Source organism: Spea bombifrons, chromosome 1, assembly GCF_027358695.1.
Source record: "Spea bombifrons isolate aSpeBom1 chromosome 1, aSpeBom1.2.pri, whole genome shotgun sequence".
Lineage (NCBI taxonomy): Eukaryota > Metazoa > Chordata > Amphibia > Anura > Pelobatidae > Spea > Spea bombifrons.
In genome coordinates this window covers 48575370-48589752 of record NC_071087.1, presented here as the reverse complement: position 1 = coordinate 48589752, position 14383 = coordinate 48575370, and the positions used below count along the sequence as shown (strand labels likewise).

The 14383-nt window shown below is 38.2% G+C and overlaps 1 protein-coding gene across 2 annotated transcripts in view; it reads right to left on the bottom strand.

Moving 5' to 3' along the window:
- Positions 1 to 4551, bottom strand: part of EMCN (endomucin) — a 40563-nt gene extending 36012 nt beyond the window's left edge. For both annotated transcript variants that reach the window (XM_053461551.1, XM_053461552.1), the window contains exon 1: positions 4430 to 4551. In XM_053461551.1, coding sequence (XP_053317526.1) covers positions 4430 to 4484 — 55 coding nt within the window. In that variant the 5' untranslated portion in view covers positions 4485 to 4551. The remainder of the gene's footprint in view (positions 1 to 4429) is intronic.
- Positions 4552 to 14383: the final 9832 nt, after the last annotated feature.

Below are 14383 nucleotides of genomic sequence, written 5' to 3'. Positions count from 1 at the left end.
TGAAAATGTTTACATTTTGCTGCCATTCAGCCGGTTCTATTTCTAAGGATGATTAGAAATCTTGAGCACCATTAAATTTCAGACTTTAATGATAGTGTTAATTAAAATACAAATTAATTAGTCAGCAGTTATAATTAAAAAATCTATAGAACCTTACTAGGTGTTTTCAGGAACCCATACCCGTTGGGATTTTGTCATATTAAATGCTAAATGTGATTAATTTGGAGAACATTTTAGAGAAATATATATTTTGTTATAATAAATCTGTCTGATTGCCTGTCTAACTGCTGTTTAAATTTGAAATTACTAGACAATGGAACATTGGACATTGGAAAATTCCCCAATCTCAGATTTCACATTAAGCTGGGCTGGACTGTGTTTAAGGGGCCGGGTCTGGCCTTTTTAGGCCAGTGGTTGCCATTGGTCCGGCCAACCACTGCATATGCGCTGACACATGCATATCCTGCCGTGCGCCGCAAGCTGCAGCACCACTGGATCAGAAGAGTGAGTGTTTGGTGCTGACAGTCATCAGGCCTTTTCAAACTGTGAGGTCTTGCCCATCACTGCTTTTTAAAAAATTAAATCATGAGTGAAAGGCGTGGTGTTTTACATGGTCAAAGAATGCGCTCATGTTAGTCTGCTCTGTTTTAAACAGCCATCACAATAATGAATGCATATTATATTAGGCATTCTTTAAAAATAAAAAAACACTTACCTGCCGCTTGGATTAGTACCAGTTTTGACTGCTAGAAGCAGCCAGACGCTGGCATGAAAGCTTTTTTATGAATTTTAGATATGTGCCCTGAAAATCTCACGCAAGCCAACATTGAAGCGGTGAGTTAATTAGGATATACATTTGGCTGAACTCATCCCCTGCAAGCCAAGGAGCTTGGGATGGGGAACCTACATGACAAAATCACCAGGTCCCTCTAACTAGCGCTAGATAAGTAATAATATTGTTACTGTAGATAAGCCCATATCAGAAAAAGACTAAGGCATGTAATGAGTGTTTTGCACTGAGTTACAGACACAGTCATATTGTTTAGCTCACATCGTGTTTGTTTATTCTGGCAATTTATGCACTTATATCCTACTCAAGTTCCCATGGGGTTGAGAAACAATAGGCCAGGAGCATTTTTCCTTGTATTAATAAATCACTCAGTCTAAAAATTAGTTCTGTGCCTTTGTACTATGGGAGATCTGTCTGTTCCAGTTTCCCTTTTTGGAATTGTCATATTTTATTTTTTTGGAATGGAAAGAACCCTTATACTAGACACCTGTTGCTCTCGATCCTGTTCCCACAGGCTATACAAACTCTCAGACAAATACAGACATGCAAGTCACATTAGAATATCAGTTCTTTCAGATGTATCCAGGGAATTTCCTTTTTTCTAATATGGAAATAGTTGGGCAGTAACATAAATTACCCAATGGTCACCTAAGTAATTGTTAAGAAATATTGTAGAAAAAGCATGTTAAAGGCTTTAAGAAAAGTTAATATCATCTATCTTAACCCCTTAATGACAAAGCCCGTACATGTACGGGCTCAAAATGCATGGTTTTCAATGGGTTTAGGGACCGCCCATTGTCCTTAAGGGGTTAAACTGCTAAAACTATCACGCTCCAACAAAGTGTCTTCTCCATGCTTATGACTCTATCACAGTGTCCATCAGGGTAGAGAGTGCTTATCAGTAAGATTAGGAATTAACATGGTCCTCTAGGAAATGAAATCACTCCAGAGCTGTATGAAATATCTGTGCCATATATCATATTTAAAGTGTATCTGCTACGGTCACAGCTTCTGGTAAAATGATATTGAGGCATGACCTCTTTCCGTATGCCTTTCAAACATGGTCTATAAAAGTAAAAGGTTCCAAGAGGGTCTGTCCAGATCCTCCTGAGACCTCTGAGCTCCCCCTGCAGGCTGATGACAGTTCCTGTGATCAGCAACGCGGGGCAATGGATCCCTGTAAATTAGACTTGTACATTCGGATTTGTGTGAATTGCAAATTAACTCCCGTTTCCGCATTCCTCTTCCACATCTACTTCTTCTATCTTTTATCTTCTTCCTTCTCTTATTCGGTCTTCTCTTCTATCTTCAATCAGCTATCTTCCATCTTTTATCTTTGCCTACATCTCCACAGACATTAGCCAGCGGGAACTTACACCAAAATGCTAGTGCTTACTGTAATGTCCTCTACCCTGATTAGAGGATTGGGAAGGGGACTTTACTGGATGCACCACCATTTTGCCTCAAGTTCAAGTGAGGGCAAAATGACAACACTTTCAGTAACATCCTCTCCCCCGATTGTTACCTCAAGCGACATCATTTTGGCGGAAGTTCCCACTGCATTACGTCCACAGAAATGTGGATGAAGCTAAAAGATTGACGATAGAAGAGAAGAGAACAGAGAGAAGATGCAGAAGTGGTCAGCAGATAATGAGAGTGTGAATGTGGGCACTGGGTAACAAATTTCATTCCTGAATTTCATTGCCTGTGAATTTTCATTTTTGGCCCTTTTGCACATGCCTACTGTAAATATAATACATTAAAAAATATAAAATTCTTGTAACTTTTTAAATAGTTAAAGAATAAAATAAAATTTAAAACAATAAAGACTCCAGTGATGTCACCATGACATCATAAGGAGAACAATCCAGTAAAAAAAAATGCAAAAAACATTTCTTGCCTCCAAGGTACAAAAATAAGAAAAAATCGTGTAGAATGTAAGGGTGCATTTTAAATGCATTTGCGCCCTTATAAAATAGCAAAACTGTACTCAGGACAAACATTAGAAACGATTTAACAGGTTGTTTCATTAGTTTTTGTAGATGAGTAAAATATGTTTTAAATAAATGTCAGAAAAGGTGAGGGGGTTCCATTTTTCCATCATATTTTATTATTTGATTTGTTTTATAATAAATTATATATGATATGATCACAATAGTAGAATCTAAAGAAACCCCTTCTCACCCTGAAAAAAACTATATATAATTTGTGTGGGTACAAAATTGAGAAAGCAGAAAATTACAGCTAAACACAAATACCACCGAAATAATGAAACAGTCTAATCACAAAGGAGTTACATTTAGGGTTAATACATATATGGATTTTTACCATTGCAAATCTACTTTCGAATCAATAATATTCTGATTACAGAAATAGTATGACACACAGGGACAGTGACATAAGCACTGGCACATTCTGGCCTAGGCCAAGTTCTAAATAGGCCAATTGAGGTCTTGTCTTTAAATCAGGATAGTTCTATGCCCATCCCATGTTTAAATTCCCTCACTGTATTAGTCTCTACCACTTCTGATGGGAGGCTGTTTATCTACTACCTTTTAGTAAAATAAACCTTTATTATTGTTTGTGGTTATAAGCTATAGAAGCTACATAAAATGGTATTTGATAACTTGGATATATCTTTTAAAATTTTCTTTATCTGATAGCGATCAAATTAAATATCCTTCAACCACTTCGTTCTGGATTGACTTCTTCCACGTTAGGTGCCACTACAGAAAGAAAAATCCAATTTACAGAAACATTCAGTACAGTGATACCCACCGTACATAACATTTTTTGTTGGAAATATATTAAAACTGCTTTGGCACATAGTACAGTATGTTTAATTTGTTTTCAAACTTTTGTGTTTGGGGATAGTGAAAGTTTTGTTTTATATTTTAGCGGGAGGGCTAAAAAGTCTTTGGGCACTTTTTAATACTTTTTACATTTTCTTATTTTTTCACTTTTTATGATTTTTTTTTTAAAACATTTGTACCTAGATCTCCTTTCTGGGTTTTTATAGACCTCTTTATATAAGGATCAACGATCGCCTCCTCAACTTAAAAAGGGTGTCGCTGAAATGCCTCGATATTGAGGCATTCTGTGACACCGAAAACCCATCCCAGGGTGCACTGTGACTGCTCCGGGGTATAGGAAATAAGACGATATGATAAAAAAATGATATCCTAAAACAACCCTTCTTGTTCTGAAAACAAAAAACAGTATATAACTTGTGAGGGCACACTAAATGGGAAAGAAGAAAATTACAGCTAAACACAAGCACCGCAAAACAGCTTTGGTCACGAAGAGTACAAGAAATATGCAAAAGTTACAAATATTTACATGTAATGCAACATTCCGTTTTCAACAACTAGTAGCTAAATTAGAGGAATCACAACAATACATACCTAAGCATAATAAATAACAATATAAGTAGGCATGCTGTATGTTTAAATCTTGGAGCTCTTGAAAATTAAAATCTGTTTAAAGCCACATGGTCTGTAATTGCACAGCTAGACACGGGTTTACTATAACTGGTTTATCAGTGGTGATAGGCCACAACACTTCCATCAAAATATCATAGCGGGAACATGGAAAAGTAATGGCTAATTAAAATGAAGATCAAATGAAATGTATAATTACCCCAAGCCTGGTTCACAACAGCTAGCAAAAGGACGGCAGCTCCTAAGGGCTTCATGTTTCTCTGAGATGTACCTTTACATTGTCCATTAGTGCATTTCTTTCCTGCAGGGCATGACTGAATTATCATCTGGAAAAGGTGTGTGCTGGTACTGCCCCTGTCTGCTTATTTTAGGACTGATAAAGAACTGGAGGAAATACATAAGCTCCCGCTGGGAGTTCAGGACATGAGGGATGTATTGTTTCAACTCTTAGCAGGAAGTTCTTTTCATTTGGCATTCGGATGTGTTTTGGTGTATAAAAACATTTTTTTATTAACCATATGAGGGCTGGTAGAAACAGAGCTCAGTAATGCAAAAGCCCAATATTATCTACCAAATTTAAATGTTGTCCACCAAAAATGAGATTACGGAAAGTAGGTATGCGTTCAGAAAAATGTGAAACCATCTTATAGGCAAGATTTTAGGATCTCTTCGTATGAAGATGTGCCGTCCAAGTGTTTCTCATTATTAAATCTCTTTAAACAGATTGTTAAACCCCTTAGACTCAAATGTTTAACTATATTGATTAATTATTTACGTGACTATATTCTCCACCTCATTTAAGATGTTTACATGTCAGGATACAACCTTTACAGTATATGCATGGAGAATAGCCACCTTACCAAATCATGATATATATAATGATATATATTTCCATATATGCAGGGAGAGACGAGCCTGCCCTCACCCTGAGCCAGTGGAAAAATTCATAAAACAGGACAGGTTTGATATAGTAGCAGCAATAGCTGACAAGATAAGGATGTCATGGTGTGTTCTGTAAGGTACTTGACCCTTAAGCAGTAGGTTCCAACCAGTGTTCCCTCTAAGCTGTGCGCTTGTGCGCGCGCACATAGCTTTTTTAGTGAGCGCACACGTCCAAAAATTGTGCGCACAACAGTTTTTCCCAAAAAAATAAAAAAATTATTTTTTTGAAACGGCGCGGATATTGTGCGCACAAAATTTTTGCTCTGTGAAAATTTTTGCACAAGAGAAATTTTCTGCGCACGCCAACTAAGAAAAATTAGATGGAACATTGGTTCCAACCCTTCCCTGCCATGTTTATAGGACAAAACATTTTATACTGGGTATTTTTTACGTATACCTGGGTATTCTCAGTGTTTGACCCCCAATGTCAGGGTCTAATGGTAATTGGGACAATTGTTGAGGTACATACTTTGCAGATAACTCATTTATTCTTTACTCTGATTTAATTAAATTGTGAGCATCTCAATTTGTGTTTTTCTTATTGATATATCACATCTAAAATCCTTATCTTTACCAAGGTAGGTAATGGTTTTTATAAGGACTACTATAAGAAACATGTGGTTGCCACCATTAGTGAGTTAGTACAATACAATGTTTTAAATGGATTAATAGGTTAATATTTGAAGACTATCAGGGTCAGGTCATTATAAAGTGTAAAAATGCTTACAAACCCTATATGTTTTCTGGTGTTAATTTGGCTCTTGTTAAAGAATAATGATGGTGCGAATAGATCCATTTTTCAATATCATAAAATTGCAATCATTTTGTCCAGATATGTAATGAGGTATTTATACATTTTCAAAGTATTTTTTTCACTGCAGGAATATGTTTCTGTAATTAGGCAACATGTTGGCAGTTTATATAATACTACAGACTTGGCTCTGCAGAAATCTAGGGTGAGCTAATATGCTGAGAATCAAAACAGACTCAAAAGTGCTTCATGAAATGATTTCATTTTCTTAAATGCAGCACTTTATTTGGAAGCCTAATAATTATTTTAATTCAGTATATTAGGATGTTTTGTTTCTGTTGTTTTATAATTTGCATTTGAAAAGTCTATTATGTCAGGAAGCAGGTGTTGTTTTAGCTTTAAATAGCTGTATGTTATTAATATACATAAATATTGACCTCACTTTTTGCTAGAAATATTAAAGCCAAAGAAAGAGATGAATTAAATGTTCCCTGCATATACGGCTTTTAGCTATACATGATCATTCTGTACAAATTAGCTTTTGACAATAATGTAATGAATTAATTAGTAATTAATGAAATATTACACAATTTTTAATAGAGTAAAACAGGGTGAACAGAATCCTTATGAATTGCAAAAGACTGCCATCTCTATTCATCTGAAAAATAACTTGTGGAAATGAAAATGCTCTGATCATTAAGATAGCGTAATCTGTGTATGTTTGCTAGAAAGCGCTTTTCATCGACTAATCCTGGCCTAGGCCAATTAGGCCTAGGGTGGCAGGACTAGGGGGCAGCAGTCCCCTTGCTCCGTAATCGGGAAGCAGATCACCATCTTGGGCAATTAGGCCCCCGGTAGTCTATTGATATTATGGCGGCTGTGCCAACTCAGCACAGCCTCCATGGCCTGCATTAAAAGGTGCTGCGCTACTCTAAGAAGTGGAGTGATGGGATATGGTGTCATATCCAGGAGCTCAGTATGATGCCTCTCATAGTAAGCAATACAGTCATGTTAGTATTAGGTAGGATACCTTTAACATTGGGATACTTTAAAGTACACGAGGGTTAAACAATAAATGGTGATATAATATGATGGAATCCCTAATATTTATACCTTAGATAGGTGCTTTTAAATAGTATTTGCTGGGTGCGCATTGATTCTTTGCTTTGTTCTGTATGCATATCACCCTGACATGTGAATTTATATGCTTCTTAGGGCTTCTTGTATTTTTTGCTAACATAAAGGTGATCCAGTGCCTTCATGGTGGTGAGTTAGGCTCTTCCAAACCAGCGTGCCCAACCTCTGAGCTGTTAAGGTCATATTGATGGCATCTCTGGTAACAATCACTCCCACAAAGAACTCCAGCAATATTTTATATTGTTCTTTTTTAAGGGGTTAATCTCTAAAAACTGTTTTTGTCAGCTCAGTTCTTGTCCCTAAGCGACCCTGTTTCTCCAGCAGCGGGCAAGAGGACCAAGGCAAGAGATTGGGGAAAAGGTGAGAGATAGAATAGATAGTAAGAAAATTGAGATATAAATGCAAAGATGTAGGATCAGTAATAACAATAATTTGGACCAGAGTGAAAGGGGAGATAAAGAAGCGGAAATAATGAAAAATGGGGAAAAGGGGGAGAGATAATAAGAACGGGGAGGGGTGGATGGTATAGGATAACTCCTGAAAAGTTGACTAGGTAAAGATATAGGGGAAAGATAATAAATAGGGGAGAGAGAGGAGAGATAGAAGGGGGATATAATTTTTTGCTTTCTATTTTTCAATTCTATTTTTCAATTCATTTATACATACCAATAATTCAACGCATACCCAGCAAGTAGCACTTAAATCCTATCTAAGCCATAAATATGGGGTATTCCATCACACTATATGGCCATATATTGCTTAGCCACTATGTGGAAGTGCCCCATTTAATATCTCATGGCTACATTGCTTACCAAGAAGCTGAATCAGTAGGACTGCACTGCCCTTTCATTTGTGAATGTTTGAATGATGTATTCAAAATGGACAAGAACAATACAGACTGTTTTGTTTAATATTTTGTAAGTAAGATGAAGATAATATTTAAAGACAAATTTATACATACAGGCTAATATTTGCAAAGGGTTCACTTACTTTTTCTTGCCACTAGACCTTTATCCTATTGCAAACAATATCAATATGATGGACTATGGTATTTTCACATTTTCCATTCAAGGCTTTAAAAGTAAAGGTTTTATATTAACAGGTTAGTTTTTACTTTATACTGTGATGAAGCGTATAGGAGAATTGTGGAGCGGAGGTGTATATAAGACCCAGAATCCTTAATAGCCTCTACTAGACTTGGGGCGCCCGCCAACTCTTCGTGTTCATCTTCGCGTTCGTCTTCGTGGGGGGGGTTTCATATTCCGCAAATAGTCGCCTGTTCCTGTGTTCGGTTCAGGCGAATATTCATGTGCATTCTTCGTGTTCGTTTTTTTTCTTTACTTTTTGCCATTTTTTTTCGGTTTTGGTAGAAGAGGTTGACTCGATTTTAAAAGTCTGTACGAGCAACTCTATTGGTCACCTGCAGGGGCCTCCTCTGCCATCAACCAATGAAATTCACCAATAGAGTCGCTCGTACAGACTTTTAAAATCCTGGTCCAGCAACTTGGCCGGCAGAGACCACTGGTCTCCCTGCTACAACAGTTAAAGGTACAGACTTTTAACTGTTGGAGCAGGGAGTCCAGTGGTCTCAGTCGGCCAAGTTAACCCCTGAAGGCGAACCTACGGATTTCCACTCCCGTTATCTATGCAGCAGTGCAGGGGTTAATGGGAGCAGAAATCTGTAGGTTCGCCATCAGGAGTTAGAAAGGCCGTGCAAGTGAGCCTATTGGTCGCCTGCAGGGTCCTCCTCTGGCATCAACCAATTGTTTGATGCCAGACGAGCCCCTGCTGGCGACCAATAGGGTCGCTCGTACAGACTTTTAAAATCTTCATTTTTGTGTACATTTTACCGCCACTACCTTCGCTTCTTCGTTTCTTCGGGACGAACAACGAAAACGCACTCTTCGTGTTCGTTTTCATGTTCAGAACAGCACTGCTGAAAGAGTGCTAAAGGTTGGTGAAATCTACTGTATGTTCAGGGGCGTACCTAGAGTATGTGGTATCTGGGGTGGATCCTGTATGTAACACCCCCCCACACACACACACACACAAAATCAATGCATGAAACACCCCCATTTAAAAGGAAAATGGGCGGGGAACGGGGTGTGTCAAGACCCCGCTCCCAGGACCGAAGAACCGTTGCTTCATCCGGCAATCTCCGGGTCAAACTCGGAGAGTTCCCAGGTACTCATTTCTAATCTTTGTTTTATTTAAAATTTCTGTTAAGCTAATTGTTCTGCTTTGCACAGAGAAGTTTTCTTTGCGTTTATTTCCAGAAACATGAACATGATTTGTTGGCCAAGTTTTAAACTTCATAGTTTTATGAGTCCTGCAAAAATAAACATTTTGTGTCCCATTGTCTTTGCAGCTGCTGGATTGTTTACGTGTGAATTTATTTCCTCGTAACTTCAGGAACTATATGATTGCTTCCTGTTTATTTTCTTTAACCGCATCTAGGCATAAGAAAGTATTCTATAATTTAATAATTATTATTATTACTATTATTTAACATCTTTTAAATAATATCAAACAAAGGAAGCTGTATGGAATTTTGGTCCAACATGTTAGTCAGTGATTCATTAGAAAAAACTTTCTAGATTAATCTCAAAGCTTGCACTATATACTAGGTTAGGAGGGCCACTTACCTTCTTTAACCCCTTCAGTACTGGGTTTTTATAGTACCCCAACAATGTTTTCTGACATTTTTAATATGTGGCTTTAATTAAAATTCCCCCTTTTCTGTGTACCTTGTTTCAGAAAAAAATGGGCTTTCATTCAAAACCTGTAGGAAAGCCCCTTTAAATCCTGGGATATATAACCTTTACCCGTCTGGCTTTCCTTTAACTACTACAGATTCCTCGTCGTATGAAACTCCACTTACACCAGTGGCTTAAGACAATTGGTTTATTAAAATATCAAATACATATATATATGAGTATACAGAGAAGCGTCTGCAATACAAGGCTCTATGACTCTAACTACACTATGCTAGTGACTCTATGTGTGCATGTAAGGATAGGGTATCCCTGTCACCTTGATGTTATCCTTCTTTCTTTCCTTTTTTGTTTCTCTCTGTTGCTCACACAACACCGTTATAGCCACCATGCCCAAACAGTCCCAGCCAATCATCTTCTGAGTTTTTGTCCAATCATCCTTAGGAAGGCACAATCTTGTACCTGCACCAGCTGCCTGTAGAGATCGCTCTTGTCCAAGAAGTTAGATTGCCCCCACAGTGAAGTTGATGGTCCTCAGGACAAATTCAGGGTGGGTCTGGAATGTTGATATTGTCTCCTGCAATCCTTTTGTTGTAGGAGAAACACATGCTTGTCTCCAGCCCAGATACTATCTCCTGCAGTCCTTTTGTTGTAGGAGATTGTAGATTGTATCTCCTGTTTATTGTTCCCACCTGGTAGAGAGATAGCTCTTTGATGTATTGGGAGTTCCTGGACATTTGGGTTTTGCCCCTAGTGTAATTCCTTGAAACTTGGTTTACTCAAGAGGAATCCCACTGTATTGGGAGCCAGCTGTTGCCCTTGGAGATTAATAATTGACTTATATTTGTTACAAAACCATAGAAATATGGAACAAAAATGTTTCTTGAGGGCCACATCTATCCTTAACATAGACTTAAGAGGTTTGGGTGTAGTGAATTGGGGCAGGGGTTATACTTTTCACATGTTGTGTTAGGGCAATGAGATGTAGGAGCCTTTCCTTTTATTATTATTATATGTGTTTTTATTTATTTCATTTTTTGCACTGTTAGTGCAATATGGAGAGAAATCCCTGAAGGGGTCTCTCATACAGCCTATGTATGACAGTAATGCCACAATCACTTAACTAACTGTATTGTTTATTTTTTGACTTATGTTATTTTTGTTTACTTTTCTTGTTTCTTATTCTTTTCCCACACTGTGATCAGCAAGCAAGTCTCCATTGATCTGCATTGCTGATTGCAATGCATGTGATCGGCCAGTAAGGTAGGCAATCAGATAGACAGACACTGCAGGGGATACCCTGTACACCAGTGACCTTCTTGAAATAAGAAGTTGCTCGCGCCGGGTGCCGTTACAAGTGATTGTTCATCAGGAAGCCAGCTGTCAAAACACAGCTTGATCTGTGTCAATGTCTCCCTACCTTCTCCTCCAACCACTTCTGTTTCCTCACCTCTTTTTCTGCAGCTCTGCTTCTTGTCTTGCCTTCTTCTGTTCTTTTCTTCTTTCCCTTTTTGGCCATCTTCTCTCTGCTATCCACTGCATTATGCAGGCCATCTGGAGTGCTTCTGGATGATAAGATGAGCTACAGTTGTGGCTGATTTGATTTTGATTTGAATCATAAACCTACAGATAGAGTTTATTTTCTGCAGGCCCAGTCGTTTCACCCAAAGGGGTTGATTGATGGCTTGTCATGTATCCAGTTTACAATGGCCAGGCAGATTATTGCTGGTAAGGCTACCTGTCTGAAGTGGTTGGATGACATCACCTTGGACATTAGGACACGTGGAGAATTCTGGCCAGAGAGAGGATTTCTTGAGAAATCATTGTACTGTAAGAAGAAGCACAAGAGGGGCATAAAAAAATTCATCCGTTGTCACCACATACTCAACACAATCTAGACAGATTAAGCATATAGTCTATAAGAATCACATACATTGCATAAAATTGCAAAATGATTGTGATCTAGGCATTCTATTTGGTAACAAACCATAGATATCATACATACATTCCAAGAATTTGGGAAATATAGTGAGTTCCAAGAAAGGATTTGCAAAACAGGAAATCAGACACCAAGATGTTTGCATATGAGGGAAAGAGAAAAAAAAAACATTGCAAAGCACAGTATACAAATAGTAATATGATATTTATTCCAGATACACTTACAAATAAAACTGCTCTGAGATCAACAGAGCATAAAGTACATTGTCCCTTTTGCTGAGAATATCAATATTTTCACCACCTCTAAATCTCTTCTTAGAGGCTGAATCATCAAAGGGAGTATATAATATTCTTAACCAGATCTCAACACCTAAAATCAAACATATAATAATAGAATCAAGCCGTATCGTCAACATGTTAAGTCAGGCTAAATGAAATGCTATTTAATTTGATGATGCTTGATGACATTCATACATACATACTAACATACTCAAACACAAACAGATTCTAACTAATAGACACACACACTAACATACCTTGATACATTCTAGACTTGGATGCCGGCCAAGTCTTCGTCTTTGGGAAAAATAAAAACCTTTGTATTCCAAGAATATTCGTCCGTTTCTGTGTTTGTTTTAGGGGAATATTCATATACGTGTTAATTTTTCTCTTTATTTTCTGATGGTTTTCTAGCAGGGGTTAATACCGGGTTAACACTGTAAGACTTAGCAGCAGCTTTGGCACCAGGATTTTAAAGGTTCGTAAGGGCGACTCTATTGGTCGCTGGCAGGGGGCTCCTCTGGCATCAACCAATGATGGGTCACTCTTACAGACCTTTAACTCCTTGACGCCGAAGCCATTGGTCTCCTCAGGCCAAGTTACTCCGAGGTGTACCTTGCCCTGCCCTTTGCCAGGGAGACTAAAGTCCCCGTTCCCCCCAGGCTCAGAGTGGTTGTCTCAGACAATTGCTGAGGTACACCTCAGAGCAGCTTGGCCTGGGGAGACTAAGCTGCTCTTCATAAGAGGCCCTTACTGGCAACCAATAGAGTCACTCTTACGGACCTTTAACTCCTGGCACCATCCTACGGATTCCTGTTGACCCCTGCTATGCTATGAAGACTTAAGTAAGGCTAGAGGCAGTGACTTATATGGGGGGAAGGGACTAGGGAGAATAGCTAGGAGATATTTACAAAGGCGAACACGAAGATTCTTTGTATTGTGCTTCTTGTACATTTACCCGCCTATATTTGGTTTGAACAATGAAAATGCAACATTCATGTTCGTTTTCATGGTCTCCCGAATACAAATGCACAAATCTAATACATACACAAACACTGTAACATACCCAAACACAACCCCTTAGTTACAGTGAATGCTGATGTTAATGCTACAGCTTAGGAAGACATTTTAGACAATAGTATACTTTCAACTTAGTGGCAGCAGTTTGGGGAAGGTCCAGCATGACTGTACCCCTGTGCACAAAGCAAGGTCAACAAAGACATGGTTTAAGGGGTTTCATGTGAAGGAACCTCAGTGGCCTACACAGGGCCCTGAACTTAAACCCACAGTACACCTTTGGGATGAATTGGAATGTTTATTGCAAGCCAGGCTTTCTCCAGCAATATCAGCGTCTTACATAAGCTCTTTTGGCTGAATGGGCACAAATTCCCGTATAAGCACTTCAAAATCTTGTGGAAAGCCCTTTCATAGGGTGGCCAACTCCATACTTATGCCCATAGATTTCAAATGGGATGCTCAAAAAACTCATATAGATGTGATGGTCAAGTACTGACATAAATGTGCAGTGTACTGACACATATGTGCATTGATTTACTTTCACAGAACCCAGCTTTCAGAGTTTTCTGGGGTAGAGGCAGGGTTATGGGTTATAGTGCTGAAAGCAACCTCAATAAATAATGATAAAGAAGCCATAGTACAAAGTAAACTAGTTCTTTATTACATTAATTTATCTATGGAAATTGTAATTGGAAAATGTTTAAACTGCCCTTTTATTAGACCTCCACTGTACGCCTGCCCACTATGACTAAGAATACACGCTAAATGTTTTGTACACGGTGAGTGGCTGTCGGATAGTATTGTGTGTGGTGAGACTAGAGAAAGAAATAGAGCAGAGCAAAAAACACCAAGAAAAAAAGCTGTTATAGAAGGAAGTAGAAGGAAAGCTATTTGTAAATATCTGGGCACATAGACCAATACATTCTTCTCAGCGTATTCATGTTGCCATGACAACGGCTTCTAAAGATGACTGAGCTAATCTTTGATGCTAACTAACGCAGCTGAACAGCTGCCTTTTACAACTGCCTTCATCATTATTTATTGATGCATTTGATTAAGAATGTCATATCTAGTAATGGTATTTGTATAGCTTATAGAAAAAGCATTTAGCAAAAGGGCAGGCTATTAATATAAGAACATTTCATTTGATGCAGTAATAAAGGGAGATTTTACATGAAACACTGTGTGAACACACATGTAAATAAATTTCCCTTTAATTTCCATCACCTGCTTCAAGCATGTTTTTCTCTCTACTACTGTACTTTTAAATTTAACCTCAGCCCCAAGCGTAAAAAGCTTTTCACACAAAACAAAATTATGTCAATTGTGTGTGGAAGAATTTCAGGGTCTAATTCTGTTACATAATGCAGAAAAG